The 16,194-nt window shown below is 42.6% G+C and overlaps 1 protein-coding gene across 1 annotated transcript in view; it reads right to left on the bottom strand.

Moving 5' to 3' along the window:
* Positions 1 to 998: 998 nt before the first annotated feature.
* WDR4 (WD repeat domain 4) overlaps positions 999 to 16,194 on the bottom strand; it is a 20,188-nt gene continuing 4,992 nt past the window's right edge. The window contains exons 5-11 of the mRNA XM_050971270.1: positions 15,545 to 15,657; positions 13,214 to 13,274; positions 12,055 to 12,153; positions 6,987 to 7,051; positions 6,116 to 6,299; positions 5,142 to 5,211; positions 999 to 2,151 (exon numbers count right to left, since the gene is read on the bottom strand). Coding sequence (XP_050827227.1) covers positions 1,970 to 2,151; positions 5,142 to 5,211; positions 6,116 to 6,299; positions 6,987 to 7,051; positions 12,055 to 12,153; positions 13,214 to 13,274; positions 15,545 to 15,657 — 774 coding nt within the window. The 3' untranslated portion in view covers positions 999 to 1,969. The remainder of the gene's footprint in view (positions 2,152 to 5,141; positions 5,212 to 6,115; positions 6,300 to 6,986; positions 7,052 to 12,054; positions 12,154 to 13,213; positions 13,275 to 15,544; positions 15,658 to 16,194) is intronic.

The following is a 16,194-nucleotide window of genomic DNA, read 5'->3' as shown; positions in this document are numbered from 1 at the left end:
GATATCACATCTCATGTCACTCCCACACATCAAAATCTGTCATGAGTTCAAGTGTTGGAAAAAAATTTGGGTTTCTTCCAGGAGAGCAGCAGGGTGAGGATCACAGGAGTGCCTGCAGCCAGTGGAGATCATTGTCAAGGTCTATCCTGTGCTGGGGAAAAATATCCCTCAGGAATTGCCATGGCAGCCTCTGATCCTTCAGAAGTTTAATACTGACATATAGGATCTGAAACCAACCACTGAAGGCAGTTACCTGTGTCCTCCTCAGATTTTTCTCCATGAGAAAATGGATTGGAAGTGACCCAATACAGGCTCCTGCTGCAGATTCAAATTTGTTAAGAAATGTTAGAGTTTGCATGGTGTCTGCAAGCTTCATCATGGGATCATTTCTTTTTCACAGCCAGCAAAAGGTCTAGTCAGAACCTTTTCCTCCTGTCCTGTCTGGTTCACAGACTGTGTGAATACAAGCCTGTTTCTGGTGGTGTTTTACAGAATCTGCACACCAGCAAACTCTACTCCTAAATAAAAGCTACACTCTGAGCCTGAGCTTCCTTAAATGCTTCCCCAACTTCTTTCCCTAGAGCCTCTCTTCAATGAAATGAACATAAGAACCACCAAGTTTCAAAAGCCAAGCCACCACTCCTACCCAATATAAAGCACTTCAGATGGCAGCTTCTCACCCTTTCCTGAGAGCCAAGAAAAATCCTCATCACCAGTGCTGTACCACTGCACTGGCTGGTCAGGTACAGCCCAGCAGGTTTTCACACCACACCTTCCTTCAGAAGACTGAAAGGGTTTTTATCCCAGCATGGCATTTCTGTGAACTACCAAGAAATCTACCTACTTGTGGCTGAGCTCTATTATTGACGTTCAGCATCTTCCACAGGAGAAAGGGAGAAGCTGTCAGCAAACCAAGCAGCTGGGCCCCTCATCTACATTTGAGTGCAAAAATTCTACATGTCCACACACTGCAGAGAGAACCACTCATAGTGCACAGGTTGATTCTGAGTACTTTTAATGGACTGTACAGATTTCCACACCTGGTTTTGTGAAGGACATTATATTCCACATGAACATGATACCATCTGGCAGATGAACACATCTTCTGACCCCCTGATGAAGCAACAAGTGGCTCCTTAAGGCTCTCACTGATAACCTCTCAAGAAGATGTATCTCTTGGATAATTAAAATGGAAAAGTTCTCGATGAAAAAAGCAGGATGCACTCCAAATTTTGCTCCCAGGCCTCTGGAATGATTTTCACAGACACCAGTAGGATCATATTGCAATGGAAAGAGCTTCCAATAACACAATGTTGACTGACACGTTTTACTTTTACTTTACAGCATACAAAATTAACTTTTGCACTTCTTCCTACAGAGATATTCCACAAGTAGGAAGTAATGGATTAGAAGCTAGGCAAAATCCCAACCATATGAACCAAAGTTAAAGGATAAAAACAGAGAAGGCAAAGTCTCAGCTAAAACCTCTCATACCCAGCAAGAATTTTTTCTATGCTCCCTTTCCCATACCCAGGCACACTAAATTAGTTACATTAACTAACAGACTTTTTTAAAAAAAGTTTAAAAAAAAAAACCCAAAACAACCCAAATCAAAAGTAATAAAAACAAAGTTGCATCCACTTTAATCAGCATGTTTCCACTTAAAAAAGAAAGCCTGAACACAGTAGGCAAAAAGAACATCCTGTTTTAAGGAAAAGACCATCTCCAATATTCATATAACATGCATCAGAGATTCACAGGACTGAGCCACTAACACTGTATTCTGCTAGAAAGTTTAGGTATGTTGTAAATGCATTACTTGCTGCAAACAGGATATTGCCCTATCAGCCTGCTTGAAAACCTGAATAAAATTTTAAACCAGTCCTTTTGCATAATTCACTTTTCATATAAAAAGTCCACAGTTGGATCACTTCCTTTCCTCCAGGCAAAGACCACAAGCTCACAGCAGTCATAGTGATGGCTCTTCAGTCTTCATCTTTTTTTTGGCCTGTCCACCTGAACCATGCTGCAGATCCTGCTTTTTCTTCTTCTGCTGCTGTAACCTTTTCTCCTTCCTCTGCAGGTACTCATCCATGTTATCAAAGGAAGCCTTGTACAGGTGACTGTAGTAGCTCCCTGCACCAACAAAACCTGGAGTTGGGCAAAGCAAAGTGTTTAATTAACACAGGTGTTAATTCCCTCAGCAGTCTCATAGATGACCTCCTGGACTGTAATTTTAGATAGTGGCATTCCAATTAATTTACTGTGGTCCTATCCACTGCATCAGCCTTCCAATACCTCAAGGGGCTCCAGGAGAGCTGGAGAAGGATTTTCACAAAGGCATGTAGTGACAGGACAAGGAGGAATGGCCTTAAACTGAAGGTGAGCAGATTTAGAGTAAATATTGGGAAGAAATTCTTGACTGTGAGGGTGGTGAGGTCCTGGTACAGGGGGCCCAAAGAAGCTGTGGCTGTTCCTGAATCCCTGGAAGTGTCTAAGGCCAGGCTGAACAGGGCTTGGAGCAACCTGGGATAGTGGAAGGTATCCCTGCCCATGGCAGGGGGATGGAATGAGATCATCTTTAATGTCCCTTCCAACCCAAACCACTCTGTGATTAAATATCAACATTTACACTGTGTAAGCCTGATTTGTGTTGGCAAGCACCTGCTCAGCACTCACCAGCCAGGCACAGCCTCCACTTTTAGGCTAAAAAATTCATACAGACTCAAGCAGCTCACAGTGAAACAAAGAGAGGGCACAGCTCTCCTCACACACTGGACACTAGCAAACTTCAGAGCTTGTTTTTAAACTGCTGAAGTTGTTTCCTGAGACCCAAATACTACAAAGGGAGTTGCTTTTCTCAAAGAAGGACAAAGGAGCAGACTTCAAATAGTCATGTTCTATAGCACATCAATTCCCAAACATTTGTTCCCATGTTACACCTTCTGTGGATTCAGGGTAATATTCCTCACAGCATCCCCAAGACTGTGGGTTTAGATGAGTTTAGCAGGGAACTAACTGCTATCCAAAAATGCCTCATCAGATTGTTTCTGTAGAGAACACAGAATGAGACCAGCTGGCTGGGTCCATATTTCTAAAAAAATTGTTGGAATGGCACTTGACAAAGCCAGTTATCTCCAGTTCTCATCTTTTCCCACTCACCAAAATTCACAGTCTTTAAAGAACAAATGAAGAGAAATCCAGTACCTGCTAAGATCTGGTCCTGAAGCTAAGTGTGCTACCCCACAGAAACCCATATACAGCATCCCCCTGTTTCCTGGTAGACAACCAAAGCAAGTTTCCCTCTGTGGTACTCAGCAATGCTCAAGCTCTCACTTTTAGGGGTGTTGCACTCACACAGGCTTTACTGGCCTTTGGCCCTGGGAGAAATTGCATGCTGCCAGTTTGAACAGCCATGTTGCTCTCCACTTGATCAGTCTGTACTAAATCCTTTTCTGGGATCAGTTACAGCACAGTGTCACACTGGTTAATGTGTACAAGGGAGAATGGCTTCAAACTGAGAGTGGGTTTAGATTCAACATTAGGAAGAAATTCTCCCCTGTGAGGGTGGTGAGGCACTTTGAACAAGTTGCCCAGAGAAGCTGTGGATGCCCCATCTCTGGAAGTGTTGGAGGCTAGGCTGGATGAGGCTCTGCCCAACCTGGACTAGTGGAAGGTGTCCCTGTCCACAGCAGGGAGTTGTATTGGGCTGTCTTTAAGGTTCCTTTCAACCCAAACCATCCTGGGATTCTGTGATACTTCCAGATTGACCATTGCATCCTAAATCCTACAGAAACCTCAGGTGAGAAAAGTTTATAAAAGGACAATATGCAGGGATTGGGACTGAATACAAATAATGTAATGATCACTTGTTTCAGAAGACATAACTCCCTTTAAAGCACTAATTATGCACTGGAATAAGTGCTCATCAAGTGAGCCTCCCCTTACTAATTAACACTAATGAACCCTGTCATGTGAGCCATGCTCCTTTCTCAGCTGCAGATGAGCTGGTGACTGAGTTTCCACATGCTAATTATGCCCAGAACCTCTCCTCCTACCTGCTTTCTCTACTCCTCTGTGCTCATTTCCACTCAGCCCTCATCCTCCTAATTATCTGCCTGGCTGTAACTATCAAGTCTGCAACATCTCCATGCAAACATCTCTCTTCCAAAGGAACACCTGACTTACAAAGACTGCACCACCTTAATTACAATTTAATGACCAACTTAATGACAGCTACATGCTAAACCATCCAGTACCAGATATTAAGGAGACTTTACACCAGACTAAACATTTCTGCAGCTCTTCCATCTTTACACATGGCCACCATGAACAGACCATAAGACTGGTGGGAACTGTACCATGTTTTTTAAGGAAGACTTCAGTCTCCCAGCAAAGTAGAGGACAGAAATTTCTATAGGAATGAAGTTTCAATACATAATTGAGATTTTAGCACGTGCCACAGCCCCTCTCTACCCTGCAGCCACAACCACTGCTAAAATTTCAGCTGGGTGTTTTTTATAATTCAAAAAATCCTGGAAACATAGGGTGAGTCTGAATGAGGAAACCAGGCACTCTTTTTCTTACTGAGACTGGGAGTGGGGCAGGAAGCAAGAACAAAATGAGCCAGCAAGACATTTAGCAATGTCATCTGTTGTCCCATCCAGGGTCACACCTTCCAGTCACATCAGGCTCCACATCCTGCCCTGCCAAGGTGAACCCAACAGCCCATCTTTACAGCAGAGCTGTTCCATTCCTGACTGTCTCCACTGTACCTGTGATAAAGTCTCACACCCAGGCAGGAGACAAGACAACAAACACCGGTTTTTGATACCACAGCAGTAAGTCAGACTCCAGCAGCTCTGCCAGAGGCTATTTGATGCATCCCTGTGATAAGGTGTCTATGGAAAAGTTATAAGGTTGCAATTCAGCTCTAAATACTTCCATGGTTCTGTGATAACACAGCCCTCAACACACTTCATTACCTGCACTGACTTCCACACCAGACAGAGTGATGAAACTGAGAAAAGACTGAGTGACTTCAAGAGCCAGCTGCACTGATCTGAACTCCAATCTTGCTCTAAATCTTATGTTCACCTGTAAAAACTGCATTCCCTAAAGCTTAAGACCAAATTTCTCACCTTCAAACACTGTCCAGTTGTCTTGAATGTATTTTGACATCTTCTGTAATCCCTTGTCATCAGTTACAGCCTGGGAAAAGAAGGAAGGCTGCATGTTATTTTGGGATTAATAGACAATTTTGTGTTCCACAGCATGCTGAAAATGCACCAGCTCACAGAAGTGTGTAGAGAAACAGAGCAGGTGTAAAACCTCCATGATCTCTTCCAGGCTCCTTTTTTCTAGGACTCTTATTGAAACCTGGCCTGAGATCTCAAGCTCTGCTAGGAAAGCTTTGCCATTTGAACAAATAAATTGATTCCCACTTACTAATCTGTGAGAAGAAATACCCCAAGGAACACATTAGGGTCAAAGAACACACTCAGAAGTTTCATTTCAACCTCTTCATAACCAGACCATAATTAGCTGGGGACTTACAAGGATAACAAATGTGTTTCCAGTTTTTTAATAGGCAATAAAAGAGAACTTGATAGCACATAACCCAAATCTGATTCCCTGTTCTCATTGAAAATCAAAGTAATTCCCTTAGTGCTCCCAGGATGCCTTGTCCTGCAAAGGATCCCTCAGAGGCAGGCACAAGGAAAGCTGTGTGGGAAGAATTCCTGAGCAAATCCAAGGGATTTTGCCGGTTTGTGGTTTTGTTGTTGTTTGTTTTTTTTTTTTTAAATCATCAAGTGTAGCCCACAGAAAGCTCAGGCAATGGTTTAAAGCAGTGAGTGCTGACAAGCACTCTGATCCTGCTGTGGCAGATGGCACCTTTAGCTGAGAACAGACACGCTGGTGTTCACAACAAGCTCCTGACGCCTTTGCATCACACACAGGTGTGAAGAAGAATGAGATGTGTATCTATGGCTTTTACTCCATCTCAAGACAGAGAGAAAGGTGCCTTTTTAACTTCCATGGACAGCAAACTCCACTTCTGTTGTGGCGTCAAGACATCATCAAACCCTCAGGATTTTCAGCATTAAAAAAGTACCTTCCACTGTCCATCACATGCTCTGTACAAAAGAAGAGGAGCTTCCTTGTCTTCCTGCAAAATCCACAGGTCTCCAATTTCCTCAAATGCAATGTCCCAGCTTTTGTGTTTCAGAGAGATTTGCTGTTTGTAAAGCAGCTGCTGGGCAGTGGCATCGAGTTGAAAGATGTAGACTGTGGGAATACTTTTGAGAGGAAAAATTTAATTACCATTATTACCAAATCCACCACAGCCATCACTTGTACAGCAAACTACAGACACCCACTCCAATTCCAAACAGAGCCAAAGCCAAGTGGTTAGAATGAGCACTTCAAATGCTGTTTGCTTACATGATCTGAGTCAGAAGCTGTAAATACCCAAAGTGTCAAACAGCTTTTCAAGTGTTATGTTAAAGAAAAAGCAGCCAGTGCTGTCTCTCCTGTTTAAAAGAAAGGGTAGTAAAGGGAATTTCAGAAGGATTACTAAGGACTTTTATGAGTGTGTTGCACTGTGACACACTGGCCTACATGGCTGCACTTGAAGGTAAATATACAGCTGAGCACCAGCCAAAATAAAACATCCCCCAGCTCTTGTACATCTCATCCTTGTGTATCCTCCACTGAGGGAAAGGCATCACAAACTCTGAATCATTTGTTTGAATCATGTTTGAATCACAAAAATTAACTGAGCCAGGTAACCCTTGCACTACCCACAGCACTCAGAACAAGTCCAGGAGACAAAGTCTCCCTGGGAGGCCATAGGCATTCCTGGACATCTGGAGATCCACAGTACCAAGAACTCCAGGCTCAGGGAGTGCCAGGGCAGCAGAGAAAGCTGCTCATGTCTTTGCAGTAGCTGGGATGATTTTAGGCATTATTCCATGTGTTCTTACCTGTCACAGAGAATGGCAACATAACCACCTTGACAGCAGTAGGTTATCCTTGACACAGTGTATTTCTATTAGGAATACGAAAAAAAAAAAAAATAAGCACCTTATAAATTGAGACCATTTATGGGCAGAAAATTCACATTCCATTTCACTATGAGCTTTTAGAATTTAGCAGATGTCTTAATTTACAGCAAGTTAAGCAACTTAATTACCTTCTAACTGCAGTCAAGGTTACTTTTGTATCAGTGTTTGCTGCTTTATAAAGTTTTCCACACTTCTCCCTTCCACACTGTCATGAGATCAATTGTAAAGGTTTGAGTGAACTACTCTTAGCAGACAAACCAAGAGATGAAGGAAAATACACCACCTCCAAACATTCTCTCCCGCAATGCTAATGACAAACACATTGGCATTAAGCCTGCTCAGACAGAATATCACTCCAGCAGCTCAGACATTACAAACACAAGCTATTAGCTGCTGTTCTGTTTGTTAAAAAACGGAGATAGTGATGCATAGCTAATATCCCCAATATCCCTGCTGTGCTGCCTCTGTTCCAACCTGGGTCTGGCTGAAGCCATCCTGCTCCACAGAAAATGTGTTCTGAACAAGGAAAGCCTGCCTGAGGCCATTTTCCTCATTAAAAAAAATCCCCAACAAAACCAAGACAGCAACAAAAAAACCCCCACATCACACTCCTGTTTTATCTGGGAGAGAAGCAGCACCTTTGCTGCACAAACCATTCTACTGGAAATATAAAACAACTGATTTGAGGCTCCTGGAGTGGGAAGAACTTGGGAGGAGTAGAAAAACTGCAAAGTGATGTCCTGGGGTGCTTTTTCAAAAGCATCTATTATATAATGTGAACAGCAAAACTGCAACAGCAAAAGGCTGGGGTTCTCAAGTGTATTTTATAAGCAGTGACAACACCAACACTGCTGCTGACTAAAACCTTCCAAGTAGAGAAGCAGAGAGTTATTTCCTTTAGGGCAGGGAAAATACATCTTTTTTACACTCTGCTGGCAGAATTCTGATGTATCCTCAAATATTCATTTTCTTAACCTCCACCTTCTTCCCAGACACACCACTGGTGACTGGACAGAACCTCTGGTTCACTAAGTTAGGGTAAATTTGGGAGTTACCACAGGATTTTATCCTTGCAGCTACCAGCTGATGCATAGGCATTGTCAGGGTGCTTGTTTCACAGTTTTGCAATCCATGTAGGAAAGCAAAACAAGCTGCACAGCTTCCAAAAATTCAAGTCAGCAAGTTTAACACCAGAAGCTAACCATTTTGTCAACAGCACATGATGCAACCACTAAGAGATAAACCAACTGTGGGAAAGAAAATTAATTCATGGTATAACAGAGCTGAAAACAATTTTTTTTCCTCCAGCACATGAGAAAACTTGTGTGACACAATTTCATAGGGGGAAGCAAGAACAGCATGCACACACTTTTCACTCATCTCAACCACCTGCTTGGAAGAAGAGGAGCACTTAATAAAAAATATTATCAGAAGGACTGATATGGTTCAGAGCTCCTGGGAACAGATGGGACTGATCTCCTGCTACTCTGCAGAAATATGAAATTATTAGTCCATGTTTAGCACTGGAACCCAGGACCCCTGTTGCACAGACAAAAAACAAGTACCAGGTAGGATGAGTGGGCTGAACCAGAAAGGTTCTGTGTAGCTAATGTGGCTAAATGCTGTTTCTGCAGGATGGAGCCACTTACACCACAGCTTTGGAGTAGAACTGACAGCTCCTATTTACTGTAAGCCATGAGTGGGTTCTTCAGACACTTGAAGTAACAGGCCAAAATAGATATATAGATATATATAGGTATATAAAAGCTGAAACCTGTGTTATTTATTTCTAATAACAAAGCTCTGCCTCTCTGCCTGTTGTCTGACAAACATGAAGGGAAGTGCCCACCTACACAGCCAAGAGCTTTGTTAGAGAGACAAAGGGCTCTGTGAACTTGAATTAGGCAGCAGCTCTCTCCCAAACCCACTGGAGGAGGGAGGAGGAGGCTGTTTTGATTTAAACCAGGTTTTATTCGCAGCTGGAAAGAGACAAGAAAATGCATCTTCTTTCCAAGTTCTTTCCATGTGGGTAAGTTAAAAAAATCAGCAAAATAAATGCAAGACCCACAGCAGTATCGTGGTCAAGGACAAGGCTATGAAATCAGTTAAGGAAGGGCTACAAGAACATTCTGTGACAAACAGATGTTCACTTGATACTCTCTGAACTCAAGACAGTATTTATATGGCACTGTTATCAGCCTGCCAACACCTTAAAATTAACTTTTGATGTCATCTGTGAGAAGAGGTGACCCTATAAAAAATTAATGTACTGGTGCATTGGGGTAGAGTTGTGCAATTCATGTTCTGGACTTTAAACAAGCTTCTGCTGTCAAGAGGATCAGATGAGGTGAAAGCTCTGAAGCAAGAAAATATTTATATAGCACTAAGGAATTAAGAGAATTACTCCCATTCTAGTGGGAAAATGAACTGAGGATCTGTAAGCCATCAGCTGAAACCAATGGTACACTGCTCAAAGCACTCCTACATTCCCCAAACAGACACAAATTCATCATCTGCCAAACAAAATAAGCCCACATTTTTGTGCTCACATGACCCACCATTACTGATGATTCCATCCTCATTGAGCTTCAAGCTGTGTTTAAAGCTCCAGTGCATTCACACTGGCTATCAATGGTAAAAATGAAATGTAACAATACAAAGAAAAAAAAAGAGAAAAAGCACTTATATCCCCATCTGATCTCTGGCTGCAGAGTCCTTTACAGACACTGTGCTTGTTACAAGCTGCAAAGTGCTGGCTCAAGAGATTGTGTCCTTAAATTCAGACCATGAATGTCATTCTAGGTTATGGAGATAACCTGTGACATAGCTGGATGCTCAGCATGACTAAACACTGTCACCAGATGTCACCTTTGGCATTTCTAGCACTATGATGCCAGCAAAACACAAGTTTTTTTCACTGCAGAACACCTGTGAGAGTGAGCAGTATCCAGGATTTCACAGAGACCAGTCACAGGCCACCATGTGGCTTCCAACAGCACCACTACACGTGGCAGTGGATGGAAAAACTGCAAAGCACTGCAGGAATAATGTTTATTACTTAATTACTGGGTTCTATTTATTAACCCACAGTTTATGGGCTTTCCCTTTCTGTCTTTGCTTACTCACACTGGGGTTAAGAAGCTAAATGGAGACTCCTCAAGCAAAGGGCACCTCCAATTTCTCCTGAGGTTATATCAGCATGTAGAGTATCTTATGGAGGGGATTTTATGGAAAGGAGACAAGGCAAATATTGCTAAACTACATTTAAAAACATTCTAAGAGAGTTGGAGAGGTTTTCTTAGATTGGCTCCCACCTGCAGCAAAAAGTTTTTTGACATTTGTTTATCCAATGCTACATTCAAGGTTTATTATATAATTCAATATTATTTTTTGATTAACTTTGGAATCAGTGGAATTAGGGCTCAGTGTGAGATCAAGCACTGCTAATTTACTTACAAGCCATCTTAATAATGCTAAGCCAGTCTATGCAACAAATAGCAATTTTAATATTAATCACAGAATTCCCCACTTCAGTTAGTTGCTTACTTGTCCACAGTGATCTTACAACTGTTTTAAAATAAACCCATTATTCCTTCTAAAACAAATGCTCAAATCCTGCTGCACCCAGAGTATCAGTGCATACCAGTCAGATGGGCTTGTGACCCAACCTTGTACATTTTTCACTTGCCAAAAACCCCAAGAAGAGGTTTTTCAAAGATTTCAAGTCCTGGCATCAAGCTGAAATGAGGCAGAGACCTCGTGAATGTGTGTGAGAGGTGTGTGCCTCAGGTGTGTTTTCAAGAAGACTCCAGGGTCCAAGGAACAGGTTAAATTGTCCATATGGATATCACCCTGAATTTCTGCTAACAGGAACCCAGGAGCCCAACCCTTGGCCAAACCCAAGATTTCCAGTATGTAAATGGGACAGCTGTGATGAAAGTGGCTCCCCAGCTGCTGGGAGGAGAAGCACAACACACTTCCACCACCAAAACCACAACACAAAGGAGAGAAGGCAGAATTTTCAATTCAGTTTCTGCCTGGATATGGATTCCACAGTGGATTTGCCCCTAGAGCCCTGCATGGCTTCCCAGCTACCTGACAACTGGGAGGCAGCTGTGGTCTGCAGGGAAAGAAGTGTTTTTTAGAGATTCACATGAAAAATCACACACAGCAGGATGGGTGGTGAGGAGAACTCAAATAACCCAGCAGATGAGTGGGTGGTTTAATTCCATGCATGCAGCAGGGACAAGGACAGTGCTATTTCATTGCTAATTGATCTTATGCCACATTAAATGACATGAAAAAAACAAAACTACATTTCAAGCACTACCAAAACAATTGCTCACATCAGGTGAGCATCTCAAATCACAGCAGCACCCCAAACTTGTGTGTGTGAGACTGCTGATGTACAGGCTGGAAGCTCAGGAGAGCTCCTGGGATGCTCAGTTTTCCTGTAGGACTCACACATTTAAATTCTGGACACTGTCCAGAACCTGCTGCAAGAGAACCTAAAATAACAAGCCCAGCATTTTAACTCCACAGGGCACTATTGCAGGTCACTGGTTAAAAATATTACAAAGCCTCTTTTTGCTCAGAAAAATTGCAACTTAATCACTTGAAATTCTAAGCATTTCAAAAATGGGCCAATGTTTAGATCTTTCCAGTGTCACAGGATGTTTTCTGCCTAGGAAACCATAACACCTGTGGTTTTGGAAAAAAAAAAAATCAAGTGAAGGCTTTATCCACTGTGCAGAACTTAAATTTGGGAAGAATTAGAAGCAGCTTCTTTTGGTCGCTGCTTGGCAGAGTTTAGAAACTCACACAAAACACAGGAATGGATTTCAGGGACTGTCTTCCCAAAATCCCAGACTGTTGTAACAGCTTTTTTAAGTTCTAAACCCAATGACAGAAGGGAAAATGCAACCAACACGTTTGGCAGTGCCAAGGATCAGGAGCACAGCAAAAGCACTGGAACTCATGGACATACCTGGTCTGGTTTGGTTGCCTGAGGCCCACAGATGGTACTCAGCTGACAGCAGTGCACTTCTTCTCCACTTTTATACTCCCAAAGTCTCAGAGTGGAGTCCTGGACAGATGGAAGTGGACACAAGTCTGTTACTATCAGCACTCAGGCAAAGAGAGGCCTGACAGTAACTCCTGGCCTTCAGCTAAGCTAAACCCTGTTTCCCTGAAGAGCTCCCCAGAAGCTGCTAACAGAAGTTGCTAAATAGTCACTTAGTTAAGACCTCAAATTGCAGATAAAGCATTATAATTAACATAATTTCCCCCAGCATTCTAAATTATTTAATCATGATAATTTTAATTCTCCTTTTGAAGTGGAAATTGGGTAGCTGGAGGAGGGCATTTCAAGCCTGTCTCAAACAGCAGAGTCATGCATGTGCTCAGCATTTTAATGGCAGTTCTTCCAGGCTGCCCTTCTCTGCCCCATGCTCTTGTTATCAACCAAATTGTCATTTGATTTAGCAACCTCCTGAAGAGAGATTAAACACCTCTCTGAAACAACAAAGCCAAGAGCATTTGCTAAGAGTGAAATACAGCCATGTGCAGCACTAGCACTAGAGCTGCTTCAATAATTAGGAGGGACAAGAGCCTTAGGGAAGCAAGAACAGCAGCTGAAACCAAATGCCAGGAGTTACTGTGATCTTCATATCTTCACAGGAAACATTATTTGTTTCCTGTGCAGTTTTGGTAGTCTAGGGAACAAAGAATATTGCTTCCCTTCTTTTAGGCCAGCTCCATCTCTGTACAGATGTGGCATGGCAGCAGGATGCCATCAGTTCAGGAAAATAGCTGGAGAGGGAAGGGAGGAAATGTTCATTTCTACAGTTCTCACCCAAGAAGACAATGTCTGTGCTCCAGAGCAAGAGTTAATGGTAATTTCACCATCCCAAAGATGCCTTTTACTATAAGCACAATAAAAGGTTCTTATGTGATCCAGCAACAGAATGGACACTGAACAGAACCAACAAAAAAGGGGCAGGAGGAGGAGGGAGCCCATGCTGCAAACCATGAGAGATTATTCCAAGTATCCCAATGAATTTGTCCAAAACACAAGTATAAACAATAATTTAAAAATCTAAACATGCAGAAAAACAACATTTTTTGGAAGAAATTGCAATACATACCCCAGAAGCTGACAACAGCAGGTCAGGACAGTTGGGTATTACAAGTATTTTACTTACAAACCTAAAGGAAAAGCAGTCAAAAGTTGAACTCTCTTGCTTGACACCCTTGTCTTTAAACACACACAGTAAGAGAAAACAGCAGTTTTAAAGAGAACCTTACAATAAACAAACAGATTTTCCACATCAAGATAATTAGGAGGAAGAAGAAAATGTCACCAGTACTTAGTAAACATGCACTACACAAACTACTGAATTCCTACTTAATAAAGAATTAAATTTCCCCATTTGCACTCAGGGAATTCTACTGACTTCCTCCTAGCTGAGAACATTGTCATTTAGATCAAAAAGTGCCAATGGAGACAGATTTACTCAGGTAGTAAATTCCCCTTTCTCAGATCATGATGCACATTAAAAACATGAATCAACAGATCATTTAAAATACATCAGTGATGGCTCAGCCTCCAGAGTGCCACATCTCCCCAGACACAGCTGGGAGATGATTTAAAAGCAATCTTTAGAGAATTTTAATGTGGCATTTTACCAGCGCCTACATTCAGCCAGAAGTTCTGTTTTCCAGAAGTTGGTGATCCTGTTTTGTCTTTGGTGAGCAGTGGTGACCTGAACTTCTGGGGATCATATTATCTCAGAGCTTACCAGTCTCAAACACACTGACCTGAGCAGAACATGACCTGAATGGGACAGTCTTGCCTTTGAAAACAAGCATAGCTTTAAAGCCATAGAGTGAAAAAAAAAAGAAGGAAGAGATTTGGTCACTCTAATACAACTTCCAGGACAAAACAGATCCAGCAAGAATTACCATGAGCCCCACTGAGAGAAGAAAATCCAGGACTGTGAAATGAGACAATTATTGCTTTATATAACCCTTTTAAATTAATTTCTAATTTAAATACTGAATTTTTAAATACATTTCAATAATTTACACTGCTTTTCACTCTGCAACCACTAATGAACATCTTGGACACTTCGAGGGGTGGGGCATCCACAACTTCCCTGGGCAACCTGTGCCTCACCATCCTCACAGTAAAGAATTTTTCCTAATATCTAATCTAAACCTACTCTCTGTCAGTTCAAAGCCACTCCCCCTTGTCCTGTCACTCCAAGCTCTTATAGAGTCTCTTCATCTTCCTTGAGTTTATTTCCCACTGCAGTCTGGTGTCCAGACAGGCATGTTCTAGCCACCCTGGTGGCACAGCCAGGTTTTCTTGTACTACCACAGAACCTAACAAGCCTGAGTTCTGCATTGAGATGACATTAATTTAATTAGCATATGTTCAAACCTCAAAAGACAGTTCCTAAGACAAAGACAGACTCCATCCTGAGCTAACCACTTTTGGAGCCTCTTGTGACCAGCATGTGGAGGGAGATGATTCTGCTCCTCTGCTCTGCTGAGGCCCCAGAGGTTGTGTCCTGCTCTGGAGTCCTGGCTACTAGAAGGACATGGACCTGTTGGAGCAGGTCCAGAGGAGGCCACAAAACCAAGCAGAGGGCAGGGAAAGAAGTGTTTTTAGAGATTCATATGAAAAATCACACACAGCAGGATGGGTGGTGAGGTGAACTCAAATAACCCAGCAGATGAGTAGGTAGTTTAATTCCATGCATGCAGCAGGGACAAGGACAGTGCTATTTCATTGCTAATTGGTCTTATGCCACATTAAATGACAAGAAAAAAACAAAACTACATTTCAAGCACTACCAAAACAATTGCTCACAATTGATCAGGTGAGCATCTCAAATCACAGCAGCACGCCAAACCTGTGTGTGAGAGACTGGTGATGTACAGGCTGGAAGCTCAGGAGAGCTCCTGGGGTGGATCTCTGCTGTGAGGAAAGGCTGAGAGAACTGGGGGCTGTTCAGCCTGGAGAAGAGAAGGCTCGGGGCAGACCTTACTGCAGCCTTCCTAAAGGGGTCTTTTAAAGAGATGGGGCAGACATTTAGAAGGACCTGCTGCAATAGGAGAAGGGAGAACAGGTTTAAACTCACTGTAGACTCAGACTAAATATAAGGAAGAAATTTTTTACAACGAGGCTGGTGAAATATAGGTTGTCCAGAGAGGTGGTAGAACCCAGTCCCTGCAAACATTCAAGGCCAGCTTGGACAGGACTCTGAGCAACCTGATTGCTGAATATGTCCCTGCTCATGGCAGGGGTTAGACTGGATGACTTCTAAAGGTCTCTTTGTACCCAGGCCATTCCATGACTCTACCACAGACCAAGCTGTTGTTTAATGTGATTTGAGGAGATTTCACCCACTGAGAGTGGATGGAGGTGGCTGTGCAGGGAATGGCTGCACACAGGCACACAAGGCACTCACTCTCTGTGACCCATGCAGTAGGACACAATACTGTAGGGAGCCTTTGTCAAGCTGACTCTGATCTTCTCATCTCTGTCTGCAGTCAGGATATACTGGTCATCAGCACTCAGAGCCTGTTGGCAAAGGGAGAGCTTTAGTACCCAGCAGTTCAAGGCTTGAAATTCTCCTTAACTAAGAAAAAAAATTATCTCCTCACCCCAAAAGGCAGGTACAAACACAAAGCCGCTTTTTTCCACCCACAATGGAAGCCTAAATCTTTGTGACAGTAATGTTCTCACTCACTAAGACAAGCAACACTGACTTCCAGGTCCAGTGAAAGCCACTAAGCCCCAACAGCAGAGCTGCAAGACCCCTTCCATTTTAAAAAGAAACTCATCACATCAAAGAGCTCAGCTGACACAGCAGTGGATGAACTCCCATAGGCACTCTGTCACCAAAACTTCTGTGACTGTAATGTGAAGACTTTTTCAACACTCATAAGCTTTTTTCCTTACCAAACTCTGCCAACAAAAACCCAGTAGGAAGAAATCTGGATCCCATTGCATTTATATAATTAAAAAAAAATTAAAAGCAAACCAGGAATCTGGGACAAGAGCAACAATGAGAGACCAAGCACAAGCAGGAATGCAGGTTTGTAAATGCACACACTT

The sequence above is a fragment of the Serinus canaria genome, chromosome 1 (assembly GCF_022539315.1).
Source record: "Serinus canaria isolate serCan28SL12 chromosome 1, serCan2020, whole genome shotgun sequence".
NCBI classification, from domain to species: domain Eukaryota; kingdom Metazoa; phylum Chordata; class Aves; order Passeriformes; family Fringillidae; genus Serinus; species Serinus canaria.
The sequence above is the reverse complement of the archived record's forward strand: the minus strand, read 5'-3'. Positions and strand labels throughout refer to the sequence as shown.